The 14008-nt window shown below is 40.5% G+C and overlaps 1 protein-coding gene across 3 annotated transcripts in view; it reads left to right on the forward strand.

The window, feature by feature from the left end:
* CERS6 (ceramide synthase 6) overlaps positions 1–14008 on the forward strand; it is a 134206-nt gene that overhangs the window by 84790 nt on the left and 35408 nt on the right. For all 3 annotated transcript variants that reach the window (XM_075710924.1, XM_075710923.1, XM_075710925.1), the window contains exon 5: positions 12251–12301. In XM_075710924.1, coding sequence (XP_075567039.1) covers positions 12251–12301 — 51 coding nt within the window. The remainder of the gene's footprint in view (positions 1–12250; positions 12302–14008) is intronic.

Genomic DNA, 14008 nt, shown 5'->3' on the forward strand with positions numbered 1-14008 from the left:
ATTGCGGAGTATCTGTAAGTGATGAAAATTGTTAAGCTAAAATAATTGTGGATGTTAAGATCCAATCATACTCTTATTCCCTTCCGTGAAAGTAGGGCTGAGCATTAGGTGCTAAATAAAACAATTTCTAATTCACTGTGCGAGCAGGAAAGAGCACTCATGCCAGAGTCTCCTGAAGGATGCTGTTGTGAAAAAGGGGAAATGCCGTATTACATTTTTAAATAAGCATCATGAGTGAAAAAGGTTTCTAGTAAGACCAAAGTTAGATCCCATCTAATGCAAAAGGGATTTGTTTCAGATATCTCTTCAAAAGGGCATAAAAATTGTTGAGGGCATTTAGGAGAGATTAATAGAGTGCTTTGGATATCTGAGATATAAGTCATGAGTCATGCTGTTAGAAAGATCAAAGTCACTGGAGAAACTTAATTTTAAATGACTCTAACACTTCAGTGTACATCAACAAGGAAAATGAATGCATTTTGGACAATGAGGATTCGTAAGAGAAGGCCAGTCAGGATAGGAAATAATTTATTCTGTAAGCTGTTTGAAGTTAAGATAATAACTGGATCAGGCAAAAGAGGCCAAAGCTAAGCCAGCTGGCAGAATTTTTTTGTGACTGAAAGGAAACAGAAGGTTTTTGAAAGAAGCAAGCAAAAGGAGAATATCGGTGATGTTCCTAATTCAGTAATAGGACACTGATGGCAACAGGACATTCAAATGCAGACAATGGGGACAAATTTGACATAAGCATGGGGAAGAAAAACAACGCACTAATTTAAAAAAAATATATAGAATTGAATTTCATTTTATCTGCTTGGAATCAAGCTGAGGGTGTTTAATAACATCAGAGTAGTAAGTAAATGCTCTGTAATCAGCAATTTGGAGAGTTAAGCTGGCACAGAGCCATACACAGCATCTTTACTACTTGTACATTACACTGTTGTTCTGGCCGGTGAAATAGGGGCCGCCAGACCTTGTGTCCACCTGTGGACTGGTTGCCAATTTTGACTTCAGCACAGTATTCATCTTCTTGGCAGCCTAGCTTTCTGAAAGATAGAAATTTTTCAGTGTTCTATGCATAAAAATGGCAGATCTAGAGGAAATACTTCCCAAAGTGTTTTATTTGGGCCATTTTATTATAAAAATAGTTTTAATTCATCTGGAAACTACAGTGGCTCATTCATACCTGTAGCAAAGTATTTAGCACAGTATTTCTTTGTTGGCAGGAGCTTTTCATGTTTTGCTGTTCAGATGAATGAAGCAGTCCTATTTTCCACAGCTAATTAAACCTGAGCAAAGAGTACACATTTGGATATAGAAGCAGGTTATTAATAATCTGACTGGTGCTTTGAGTTACCATTATTGAGTTGAACTCACTATTGAGGCAGTGGCTTGGAGCAGGATAGCTGTATCCTCATTTAAGCTAGTATAACCTTTAGAACAATACGTATTTTTACACTATAAGGGCTTCGAGTCATAAAGCTGCTTCACTCTACCCTTAAAGGAGTAGGGGAAAGAAGCTTGCCAGTTAAATAAATATATTATGGATGAGCTTTTTTTTTTCATATTATATTCCCTTCCAGTGTTACCACGCTACACCTTTTGGAGCTTTCTCATTTCTCCTGCCTATTGATGGTCTCAGCTACTGGCTATTGAACAATGACAAAAGTTGGCATGGGGAAATACTACTTTAAGAGCAACTCTAATTCAGAGGTTTGCTTCTGGTTTTTAACTGCTGTTATCTCACATGTGACTTAAGGAATTTCACCAAGGATTTTTGGTTTTTGTTTGTTATTGTCCCGTCCCATCCCCAAGATTTGTAGGCTCAAGAAACTGAGGGAGAGCAAAGTGCCTGCTCTTGCCCAGTTACTCCAGGTTTTTGCTGTGCCCAAAATTTACTGTTTATGGGTTTATACTAAAACATTATATAAATTTAGCAGTTATAAAACATAAGCATAGTTTCTCCGCTCTCATCTCTACCAGCCACTCTTATTGCTAGTTGTTTTAATAGATCAGTTGAATAGATCTGAATAGATCCACTGGGAGAATGACAAATGGAAACAACAAAAGGTTTGTATCTGTGCACTTCCTCAGTGGGAGCGGAAGGTGAAAAACAAAGAGGAAACGGATGTAAAATTTTATGTAGGCTTAGACATTTTTAAAGGTTTAGGAGATTATTTTGGCTGTCTTCCTGTGCTCTAGTGAAGTAGATGTTATCATGGCCACTGACTCAGATCTGAGCAGGAAAGAATTCCTTGCAAACTGTGGTTTTATATTAAAATTAATTAACATTTCCCCCTGCTCTCATTCTGTTAGAGGAAAATACAATATGAGAGAGATTTTCTTACTGGGCTATTTCCAGGCAGTACTTAGTACCTGTGGCATTATTAAATACACCAAGAAGTAGTTCAGTGGTAAAGACACCTGCAGCGCCACGGGTGAATTGCCCTTATGCAGTACCTATGCACTAACGTCAGAAACACGCAACAGTTGCAGGAGTGGGAGGGGAGGAGGCTACTTCAGTCTGTCCTTACTCGTTGCTTGGGGTTATGCCTCATTTTAGCTGTGCCCAGTGACTGAAGTGCTTGGAAATGGGTCCCTATCTACTGGTGTGGCTGGCGATGGGGTGCTTTCGGCCCACCTGTTCCAGCAACCTGTCCGGAAGGGACTCTGCTCCCTCGGTCATCAGGTGGGACTTGGTGGTGTCTCTGTTGAGAAGCTGTCAGGTCTTCTGTCAAGGGGGCTTTTGTTTGTTTTTTCTCTGTACAACTTTTTTCCAGTAGGCAGTGTAGGTTCACAAAGACCACAGTCTTAAACATCTGGTTTTGTGCGTGAAATTGTACCTCGGTGCTCACTTAGTTGTTGTTTTGTTACTATTAAAAATTGACTCTGTCTCCCTTTGTGGGCTGCATGCAGTGATGGAGCATGTTATATGTCTATGAAGCAAGCCCTTATGGCACATGGTGAATCCTGCAAAGGAAAGCAGCTCCCTGGGGATTTCCAAAAGTCAGCATCAGGAGCACAATGAAGGACATGGTAAACACTTCCCATCAGCACACGGCATGGAAGTCAGTGGCTGGCCAAAGTCAGACAGATGCAGTTTTCTGGCAGAGCAGCCACAGATAGAAGCTGTAATTACAGGAAGTAGATACATAATTATGAGTTTAATTATTAACCACTTTCCTGTATGCCTTTGAGTAACCAGAGCATCAGAGCACAGAGTGCTGGAAACCCTGGAGCTTTGTTGAAGCTGCATCCTGTAGGAAAATGAGTAGTACTCTGAAATCACGCAGCTCTGCGGTGATCTACCAGGCGTCAACTGCCCTATTTAATTTTTTTAATAATTTGCTCTTGGGATTTTTGCTGGTCTCTTACAGGTATAATTTTATACAGGTCACCCTCCTACCAAGGTATGGTTTTCCAAGTGTAAACCTCGGCACTCTCTCTTTACAAGCTAATTCCAGACCTACAGTTGTGTGTTGTCTGTTTTAATATAATAAATTTATAAATATTCTCTTAGATGCAAATTCTAGGCTAACTGGTGTGGCCTGGCTCTGTGATCAAAAGATACAAGGCAGCTGTAGAACTAAGGGGTTTACAGCTGCTTTGGTTCACCAAAGCGTTATCAGGCATCTGGTGTGCTTGGCTGAATGCGTCCACTACTTTTTATGCACTCTTCTTACTCTGCAGATAGAGCGGCTACAAGATATATTGAGTAGTGTCGCTGGGAAACCTGTTATCCACAAATGAATGGGAATTTTCATTTCATTCAACTTAGCCTGACTTCTACAATATTTATACAGACCTTCAGCTGCTCTAAACTGTCATAGAACCACTGGCTGCCCAGCTTGCTCATGACAAAACAGTCCTTGAAAATGTTACTATTACACATGAAGGCAAAAGTTTTAAAAAGTTTTGCTTACTACAAAGCAACTAGCAGGGGAAGTGTCAGAGGAAGAAGGTATGCACATGAGAGCAAATATTTTGATGGCTGGGCCTGGTAAGGGTGGTGGCCAGTCAGAGCAGGGGGAGGAGATGCTGCAGGGGCCAGCTTCTCCAGCTGGAGTGTTCTTCACTTCTGTTCAATGTATGAGATACCTCAGTATTAGGACCCTCCCAGATTCTCTAGGATTATCTGTTCCTTTTGCCATCATCATTTTCCACATGATTTGGAAGTTGAAATTACGCATTTATCAGCACAAGACATAAACACCAGATCTCTGTATACCATATTTTTAAAGGGAAAAGTGGATGTATGTGGTGCATGGAGCTTATTCTGCCTTTCCAGAGATCATTTTATGTAAATAAATCCAAACTTGAATTCATATTTTTTCTAAAAATATTTTTGTGCACACACATACATTTGCATTTGAAATGTCAAGTGCATCTTCCAGTGATTGTTGTTAATCTTGGCCTTTTATGCGTCCTTCCGTATATTTTATGGTTTCCGATTAGTAGAAGTACCATTTTTAATTAATGTTTGGAAATCAGCAGTGCAGATTGCTTAGAGGAAAGGCTAAGCGCTCTTCATTGCAAAAGCATTTTTCCCCCTAACACCTTGTTTCTGCAGACACAAAGCACTAAGCTCTAGAGAAAAAAATACTTCTGCAGAACCTTGTAACAACTTGCTTAGTCACAATATATGAGAAGAGAACCTCAGGAGGTTCATTGGCAGTGTGTCACATTGTTTTCACTATTGTCAGCTGTGCCAAGAAATATGAATGACTGTTTGGGTCTCTGAAGAATTTATGAAAATGCTATTCCTGGTGTGAGAAGCAACTGCATTCCAAACAAATCACCAGTCACTGGAAGGAAGAACACGCAGAAGTTGATGCAAAATAGTAGCCACAGATGTTGTCATTTTGCTGAGTTCTCTTTGTTCCCAGCATGGTGTTCTGTGAGAACTTAGTGATTTTGTGGAAGTATAGGGGGGAAGTATACTTAATTTTGATGTCTAGGTGACTAAACACTGGTGCTTGCAGAGAGTCAGTTCATTCTGCAGTTCATCCTGCCATAAACAATACCAGCCAGTGCTGCTGGCATCGTCTGCTGCTCCGGTTGTGCCCTCAGTGCCTGCCACAGGTGGCCAGTGGAGACTGGAAGCTGCCTGATGTCTTTTTTAAATCAGTGAGACTTTGGTATGAGAAATGCTTAAGTAGTAGCAAAACAAATACAACAAGAGCAAGGGATGATGTTAACGTGGTTCAGATCCTGTCTTATCCAGGGTAATTTTTTGTAGGCTAACAAGAAAAAAACCACATTTCTAGGTAATCAGAGGAAGTTTCCAAGACATAAATCTGAAGTTCTTGGAGGCCAGGCAAACTTAGTGGAAGATGATAGAAACTTTGAAAAGCTGACTCAGAATGTGCTGGTTGTTCCTTTATAAATCTTCTTTTAAAAATCAAGAAAAGGAAGAGTTTCATTTTCTTTCTGCTGGACAGAAAAATGCTGCAAAATATTGATACTTGTGAAAAAAGAAAGGTCACTTTCTGTGACTTGCAAAACTGACTTGTTTTACAATAATTAATACCAAGGAGTTTTTCTGTACTTAAGAGGAAAAACAGTGTATTCGTTTGTACATTATATGCAGAAGCCAATGTTTTCATGGATATATACTCTCTTAAGAGAGAAGGGCTGCAGTAGTCTACACTTAGACTGATCCCCACTGAGCCGAGTAAGAAGATGGGGAAGGAAACCCAGGGTCACTGTGGAATTCGCACCTCAGAGATTAATTTATTGAAAAATCTCTTGGTTTTACCGTAAATGGGTGGAGTCATTTTTACACTAGAACATAGAGCCTCTGGCATGGGAAACTACAGAAGGATGCTTTTTGTGCTGCTGGGTAATCTGACTTTATCTCTAATGTCAGCCGTTCAGCATACCATGCCAAGAGGATGCAGGTGTTGCAGAAAGAAAAAGAAAGCAAGCAATTTAAGTAATCCCCCTCTAAGTGAGTGCTTATTCAACCAAGTGATGTGCAAGAGGAATGCTTATTAATGTACTGAAAGAGAAAAAATTGCTATAATCCCTAGCCATAATTGGGGAAAAAGTGAACATTGAGATACTATTTAATTTAAGCACATAGAAGATCAAATGCAAAAAACACCCCACAACCCAACACCCCAAAACAACTGTTAGTTATGAATCACTGTCCTTCAGCTGATGTTAGGTGCTGTTCACTAAAAGCCTGTAATTTTTAGTTCCTGGATCATAAAAAAGAGGTGGAAAGTGTTAAATATTTATATATTTTACGGTCAACAGAAAGATTGTAGTCTCCTCCTCCCCTGCTGTTACAATTGCACTCTTAGGTAGATAGGCTGTAAAGCTCAGAATATGGTGGGGTGGTCAGTCCGCACGAGCAAGAGATGGTGTTCTGCCTGTGGTGGGAGAAGGCAGCTGCTGTTGAGGAAAAGAGTATGTGTATGTCATATGTCATACGTGTGTATCAGACAGCAAACATTAGGTCTGAGGGTAAAAGCAAATTGCACACAGAATTTTGGGGGGCTAAGTGAGCACTAATCAAAAGGAAATCTTCTGGCCTCAGTTGTACCACTTAGTTCTGGTTTTGGCTGGGATAGAGTTAATTTTCTTCCTAGTAGCTGGCATAGTGCTGTGTTTTGGAATTAGTATGATAATAATGTTGATAACACACTGATGTTTTAGTTGTTTTGAAGCAGTGCTTACACTAGTCAAGGACTTTTCAGCTTCCTGTGCTCTGCCAGGTGCACAAGAAGCTGGGAGGGGGCACAGCCAGGACAGCTGACCCAAACTGGCCAAAGGGCTATTCCATACCATATGATGTCATGCTCAGTATATGAACTGGGGGGGGGTTGGCCGGGGGGCAGCGATTGCTGCTCGGGGACTGTCTGGGCATTGGTCAGCGGGTGGTGAGCAGTTGCATTGTGCATCACTTGCTTTGTATGTTCTTTTATCATTATTATTATTACTTCCTCTTCCTCTGCTGTCCTGTTAAAATGCCTTTATCTCAACCCACGGGTTTTACTTTTTTTTCCCCCGTTCTCTCCCCCATCCCACCAGGGTAGGGGGGGAGGGTGAGCGAGCGGCTGTGTGGTGCTTAGTTGCCGACAGGGGTTAAACCATGTCACGCTTGTTTCCATGAAGAGCAAGGGCTTGCTCTAGCTTGATGAAAGTAGAGATACAAATGCTGTGAGACATCTTTGCCTTTATCAGCTCAAAATAAATGAGGTGGGTAGAACTTTGCCAAAAGAATGTATTATCTTGACTTTAATTAATAGTGCTAGTTTCTGTTCCACTTAATATTGCTTGTAGCCGTTGAAGACAAATTATGTAAAGCTGTATCCAAACGCATTAACCAAGCCAGAAAAATCTTGGCCTTTTGAGATTGCAGAGTAGTGAGCATATACACAGTGAATGCTCAGGATTTCTGTATTGTGCTGGTTAAAATCTTTTTTTGGACTGAGGATGTCTCATTTTGGTTTGAAATGTGGTTTTGAGCATAAATAGGCTTTTGTGAGATGTGAGGATTCTGTCATCATGTTCCTGGATTTTTACATGCTGTATTCTGATAAAAACAGCAGGCAGATTGTATTTCTTTATCTGCTGGAAAAGTTAGAAGATTTTTCTTAATTATTTGAGAATTTAGGAAGAACCCCTTTGGGAGTTAAAACATGCCCATGTGGTCAAGAGTACATCAGGTGCATAACAGCTCTATCTAATACTCCAAACTGCTAGGGCAGAAGCTGCTCTGTGGAGAGCTGGGGTTTTGCTGTCGTGAGGCTTAGTCATGTACTTCTGGAAGTGTTTCTTCAATATGTTACTTGTTTCAAGTTTATGGACTACAAAAAAAAAAAAAAAAAAAAAAAAAAGAGTGCCAGCAGCACTGTATTCATTTTTTGCACATCTCTTAGTTATCTATAGGCTCACACTTCCAAGGGCAAAGCAACACCAGTGCTTGTGGGTACAACTCGCATATGGGGGTTTCTAGTTGCGCTGGGTACAAGGAAAAACGACACAGTTGCTGATACAGCAACTTGCAGTGAGGCGAACTGTGGAAGTAATTTCAGCTGCCCAAAAGCAGTTGTTTTGCAAATTTATGTGACCTATGTGTATATATATTTATATTTAAGACGCAAACTGATTCTATAAAATGTGAGTGGAATTCACTTACACCCATGACATGCCTGATACACACATATCTGATGGCTGGCTTGCTGACAGTATGGGAAAGTACTGGCTCGTGACATGTACAGCTCTCGTCTCTCTCTTTGAGAACCTAGCCTGTGGCCCTTGTGTGCTTCCTATACTCAGTGGGTTCTGCTGGGTACACATGGATGAGAGAGGAGTATTCTTGGTTATTTTTATTACTGTATGATGAACCAAAATTTACCTTGTTATTTTAAAATAATACTTCATCAGGTGCTTCCGTTGCTACCCTGATAAAATACACCTTTTATTTATAAGGTAATATTTACCTTTCAGCCAAATCAGCTGTCTAGGGAACAGAACACAAATGGAAGGTTTTTTATTGTACTACTTTTTTTTCCCCCTCCATTTACTATCAAAACCGACCTTTTACATCCTAGGTACTATCAGCACTTTGAGCAAGACATGCAGATTTTCATTGCTTTGGGGCTTCTGAAAGCCAGGGCCCAATTAGAAGCTTTCTCTAAGGATAAGTGAATGGGACAGCGGATGCAAAACAACCTGAGACTTCTGGCTAAATGTGCAGACATCTCAGATCATTTGTTCTTTTTTTTCCCAAATCCTCAGTCATTCCCTTGTCTCAAGAGAAGTTTTATTTCTGAAGGAGTTCTTTAAAATTACTCCCTTTAATCACAGAGTTGGACAGAGGTTTGATGGAGCTTTTGACAGATGTTCCTATAAGGAGATGAAAATAGAGATTTGTTCCTTAATACTGTAAATGACAGCAGATTCAACAGCTGTTTATCATCCTCCTCTGATACTGCACTGATTAGGCACCGCACCGAAGTGTGGTAAAGCTTAAGGTTCCATCTGAACTCCTTTACGTTCTGTAAAGGAGGGTGTCAGCATTGTAGGGCTGGTGCTTTATGCCTGACATAATTGGTACTGAAGTTTTTACTATTCTGTTTCCAGCTTAAGGGTGCCTTTTTGTTATCAGGATCTTTGCATTTCCTCTCTTCTCCAGTCCCCTCAGGTTCTTCCCTTCCTCAGAGCTTATATACCGAGAACAAGAAGTAAAGTGGAAATTTGGGTATTCAACAGGCAGTGGAAGCAGTAGCACACTTTTTATGTTCATCCAAAAAGGATCTGTTGCAAAGCCAAGTCACGGACGTTTTCTCCCCATCCATCATGGGACTTTTCAGGAAGAGCTGGGTTCTCCTCCATGGTGAGCTTGCCTGGTGTGAGGAAGTTCACAGGCGTATCCTGTGAGCACACACAGGGCTCAGCTGAGCCCTGAGAATGCCAGTATTAGGTCCCTTCTGATTAATCCACCCTTCACCAGTGTGTCTAGGTGTCACACTGCAGACTGTGTGGGCTTTGTAAGGATTCTCTCCTTCCTGCTGAAGCCTGCACAGAGTATCCTGCAGTTGTGAGGCTCACAGAGGACTCAACAAGATGCTTCTTGCTCCAACTATAACTATGGTCTACATGGAAAAGTTAGGTTCAGCCTAGGACTGTGTTCATTGTGGAGGTCAGAGGGGAAGGCTGTGCTACCTCTTCCCCAAAACCCTCCAGGGCAAGCATAACCAAAGTCCCCTGCTGCTGCATCTGTTAAAGTCAACTCAGAGATGCCAAGGCAAGTCAAAGGGAGGGGAGACTGGGGAGGGGAGAGGGGTAAGAAGGTGGTCTAGGTGCCCTGCTGTCTTAGCCACTGTTGCCCACGTAGGATCCATTAGGTTTCCAAACAGCTACTCAGAAGCATTTTGTTTGAGATGGCAGCGTGGCTTTCTGAGCCTTATGTGGCTCAGAAGAGGCAGATGTTCTGCAGTGCATTGGTCTTTGAGGCTTAATGCATATATTATATTGTTTGTCAGTTTGTGGTATCCTTTCAGGCTTTGTGGTTATGGGTTCCTTCAGCAAGGCCTATTTTATTTAACATTCAGCATATTAACTGCACGTAAACCTTTGTATCTGTAGCTCCTACAGCAGGCATCTCTCTGAAGAAGCCTTAAAATGTCATAATATTTGAAAGAGAAAAATGTGCTTTTTTTGCTAGCACCTGTAATTTAGGTAGCAAAATAATTGGGTAGGAAGCATCTCTTATCTCTTGTTGAATCTGATATGAAAGACAGTTACAGCTTTTCAAACCTGGCTAAAACTATGAATTATCCTACAATATTCAGACGGATCTAATTTAGGCAGCTGTCAGACAGAACCATTTTAGATTCTGTATGTTAGTTAACACTTGCAGACGGGCTGTGGCTGTTTCCAACCTTTTTTGTTGCATGAAATGAGGAGAACTCACTTAGCACAGTAACTGCTGTGGAGATGTTTGAACAAAAAAATTGCTTGCATGAAATAATTATTCCTAATAGAGAGAAGGAGAAGTTTGGATGGCCTTTAATCATTCTTACAGCATCCTTGTGAGAGGCATATCAGAAACTCTAGGAGCTGTGTTACTTTATATGTTGGTATACTGCTCAGGTTACTGTAAGAATTACTCCTTTCCATTTCAGGAGCATTGGGGGTATTGGTGTGCAAGTTTTATTTTATCTTATTTTCCATGGGAGGAACACATTCAAAAAACTAGGAAGAGCCTTTAGTAATCATATTACACTGTTGTTAATCAACAAAGGCTATAAGGACCTTTTATAAGACAAATCACAATTAGAACTTAAGTATCAGTTGGGAATTGGGCTATAATTCTGACTAGCATTTATCCTGTCTTTTGAGACGGTACAAATCCTTCCTACTTATAAAGACTCTACTAGCCTGATTCTCCACCCGGGGCTTTAACGTTCTGCTTAGTGTTCATTTTATTTGGTTTGACACTCGCTCGTATTTTGGATGAGTTTTTTGTTACGCTTTGCCTGAGCTGAACTGCTCCACCTGATGGGGAAATCAAGAAAATGCTGTCTCTCGTACAATGAGGATTTATTTGAAAAAATGTAATCTAGTGGAAGCACTTAATGCTGTAAGGGTATGTGTGCCTTAATCCAGGAGACCTACTAATAATATCCTGCCCCCTTTATACTTGGATGTAGAGCTGTTAAGGTTATGTAAAGGAGTTGCACAAAGATCTTGAATCCACAGTTTTCTTTCATGTTTCTAGTGAGATAATCAGTGGGTGGTTACTTGTACTGTAGACATGTGCTTCTCAAAGTCCAGATGCTGCCAGAACCTGAGATGCAGCTGTGCTTTGCATGACATGCATATTGGAAGGGAGTTGTTCCTACTCACATACAAAAAGTGAAGTGTGGCTGCTTGGTAGCTGTTGATTTGGTCATGTTCTTGTTACCCAATGTGGAAATATTAATGGTTGAGTAAGTTGGGTAGAAGAGCTTGCCCATATGGTATTTTCCATCTCGAGTCTATTTAGTTGCACAGAAAAGGAGGTAAAAACTAGAGAACTCTGAAAGAAACAACCTGCTTACAAGAAAAGATTCAAAAAGCTCTCTTGTGGCATTGAAAGAGAAATAATCACATAAATCTTGTGCAAGCAGCAAAGTAACAGGAAGCATAACAGATCTGCATGTCCCCAAGTCTTTTAGTTTGCCCAGCTTTTTGCAATGCGAGAGTCTGTAGATATATGCTACAGTAGATTTGCTCTGGTACCTTTCATGTTGCCCTAAGATATCAGGGTATTTTCTGTGTGATAGCAAGATCTGTCATCTCTGGACAGTCATGTCTTCAGGCAGGAAAGCAAAGGTATGATTTGCTCTCTTGAGCTGATGTGGCTGGTATGAAGGATGAATCCTGTATGGAAGGATGCTTATATGTAACAGCACATGCAAGGGACATTCTTTAAAATACTTGAGCAGCCTAGGGCCAAGACTTCCCATGCTACTGAGAAGGTAATGTGAGACCTGAGCACAAGCTGATTATGTTCAGCCTGCACTCCTGCAAAAGCTATTCATATAAGATTATGGTGCACCAACAAAAAATCTCGGTGAACAGGCAGGTTGCTCTAATTCATGCTGTGAAACTTTGAGGAATCTCCTTGTTGTATTCAGTTTTCATAGCCTCTATAAAAAATCGGAAATTTTAAGTTGTTCCTGTTAAGTACACTTACATTGCCCAAAATGGTGTGTACAGACCTTTTTTTTTTCTTTTTTTTCTCTCTCAGACACCCTGGCTCTGGAATACCAGACAGTGCTGGAATGGGTATCCATATCAGGTAAAAGTTACAGTGCTGCCTAAAAACAAACATGACACCTCTGCAGAGCTCTTTTTATTATGGTGGAGCTTTTTGTCAATATGTTAGTGTGAATGGGCTACTCGGCATTTCAGAACGTTGCTAGATGCTCCCCATCTTGCTTGAGTTCAAGACAGGAAAGTTGAATATAGCTGTGACACCTGTTTTGAAATGAAGCACAGGATCTGAAAACAGATCTGGGAGATCTAACTGTGAAAGCAGACATCTGTAAGGGTGGTAGAATGGTCATTTTTTACAAAGTTCTGAAGATGCTGAAAGTTTTAGCAAAGCCTCAGATTCAGCAGGTTGGGAAAAGCCAGTATAGTTCTCATGGCTGTTATACTGCATATGGGGTGAGACTTAATCCCTGGCAGTTGGTGTGGTGAAAGAGGAGACTAAAGAAAGAAGGTAGGTTTCTCCTTTAGCTTCTTAAATAGGGGCTAGCCAGTCCTGGCCTCACAGAAGCTTACAACAAAAGAAGGTAAAATTAATGAGAGAATTGAGAATGGTTTCAAGTCTTTATTTTCAGCAATGTCTGTATTTTCATTAATTCAAAAAGCATTAGCCCTTCTCTCTGTTCTAGGTCAAAGCACATAACTTCAAAGAAAAGACTTAAGTCATTTATCTCCTTTAGTAAGGAGAAGAATGCCACCATTAAAGTAAAAATGCCCTTTCAGATTGTGTCCTGCTGCACTCGTTCCCTCCTTCAATCCTCAAAAAAAATTTTGCTCAAGTTGGAAATTTGGTTTCCTTAAAACAGTCTTCAAAAGAACAGTAACAGTGTATTTATTCCTTACTGCATTGCTAAGGTTTTAACTAGTTCCAGGAACATTTAATTCCTAGGTCCAAGTTCTGGCCATCTTTCACAGCAGCACAGTTGCTTCAATGGCATGCAGGTGCTGCAGTAACACCAGGATTAACTGTAGCCCTACAACTCCAGAAACTATTCTCTGCCAGGGGAAGAAGGAGCAGGATAAGTGAAAAGAGAAGGGTAGAAATTTTATCTATCATTATCTGGCTGAACAGCAGCTTCCAAAGTTTGCATACCCAGAGAGCTTTGAGAAACCTCTCCTGTGCTTTCCATTAGTTTGTGCTAACTGGACATAGTGAAAAGATAACTCCTGAGCTCTGTCTTGTCTGTACCACTGTCTCATTTTGCCTCCTGGTCTGGCAGAAGTAACTTTCAACATGGATGTTGTGAGGATCAGTGAATTAATTAAATGCTCCCTTTTATTATTATTAATAATAACAGTAAGGTAGTCCTTTCAAGGAAAAAGTATCATCATGTATTTGGGCTAGGAATGGACTTTGGAAACCCTTTGGGGAAAGCTGAGACACCTGTTTTCTTAATACCCTTTGTATAACAGGAGGCAACAAGATATTAAAGTTGTGAAGTATAATTTTTCCTTTTGTTATAAATCAAAGGTAACAAATGTTTCCAATGTGACCTAGTAAGACGGTCTTCAAAATTTTTAATAGCTTCTGAGGATAACTTTTGGTTGCTTTTTTGATTAGTCTGAATTCTGATTCTAAACTTGAGCTTCTTTAAAATGCCCCCCCTTTTTTTTTTAAACTCAGCATCCAGGAGTTTCAATAGGGATCATTGAGACAATGTGCTAGCTGCTGTCCAAATATAATTGACATTGAATTCCAAAAGCTCCACCAAAGAGTTTGCAATTTAAGGAGCAA

This window comes from Pelecanus crispus, chromosome 5, assembly GCF_030463565.1.
Source record: "Pelecanus crispus isolate bPelCri1 chromosome 5, bPelCri1.pri, whole genome shotgun sequence".
In the NCBI taxonomy this organism is placed as follows: domain Eukaryota; kingdom Metazoa; phylum Chordata; class Aves; order Pelecaniformes; family Pelecanidae; genus Pelecanus; species Pelecanus crispus.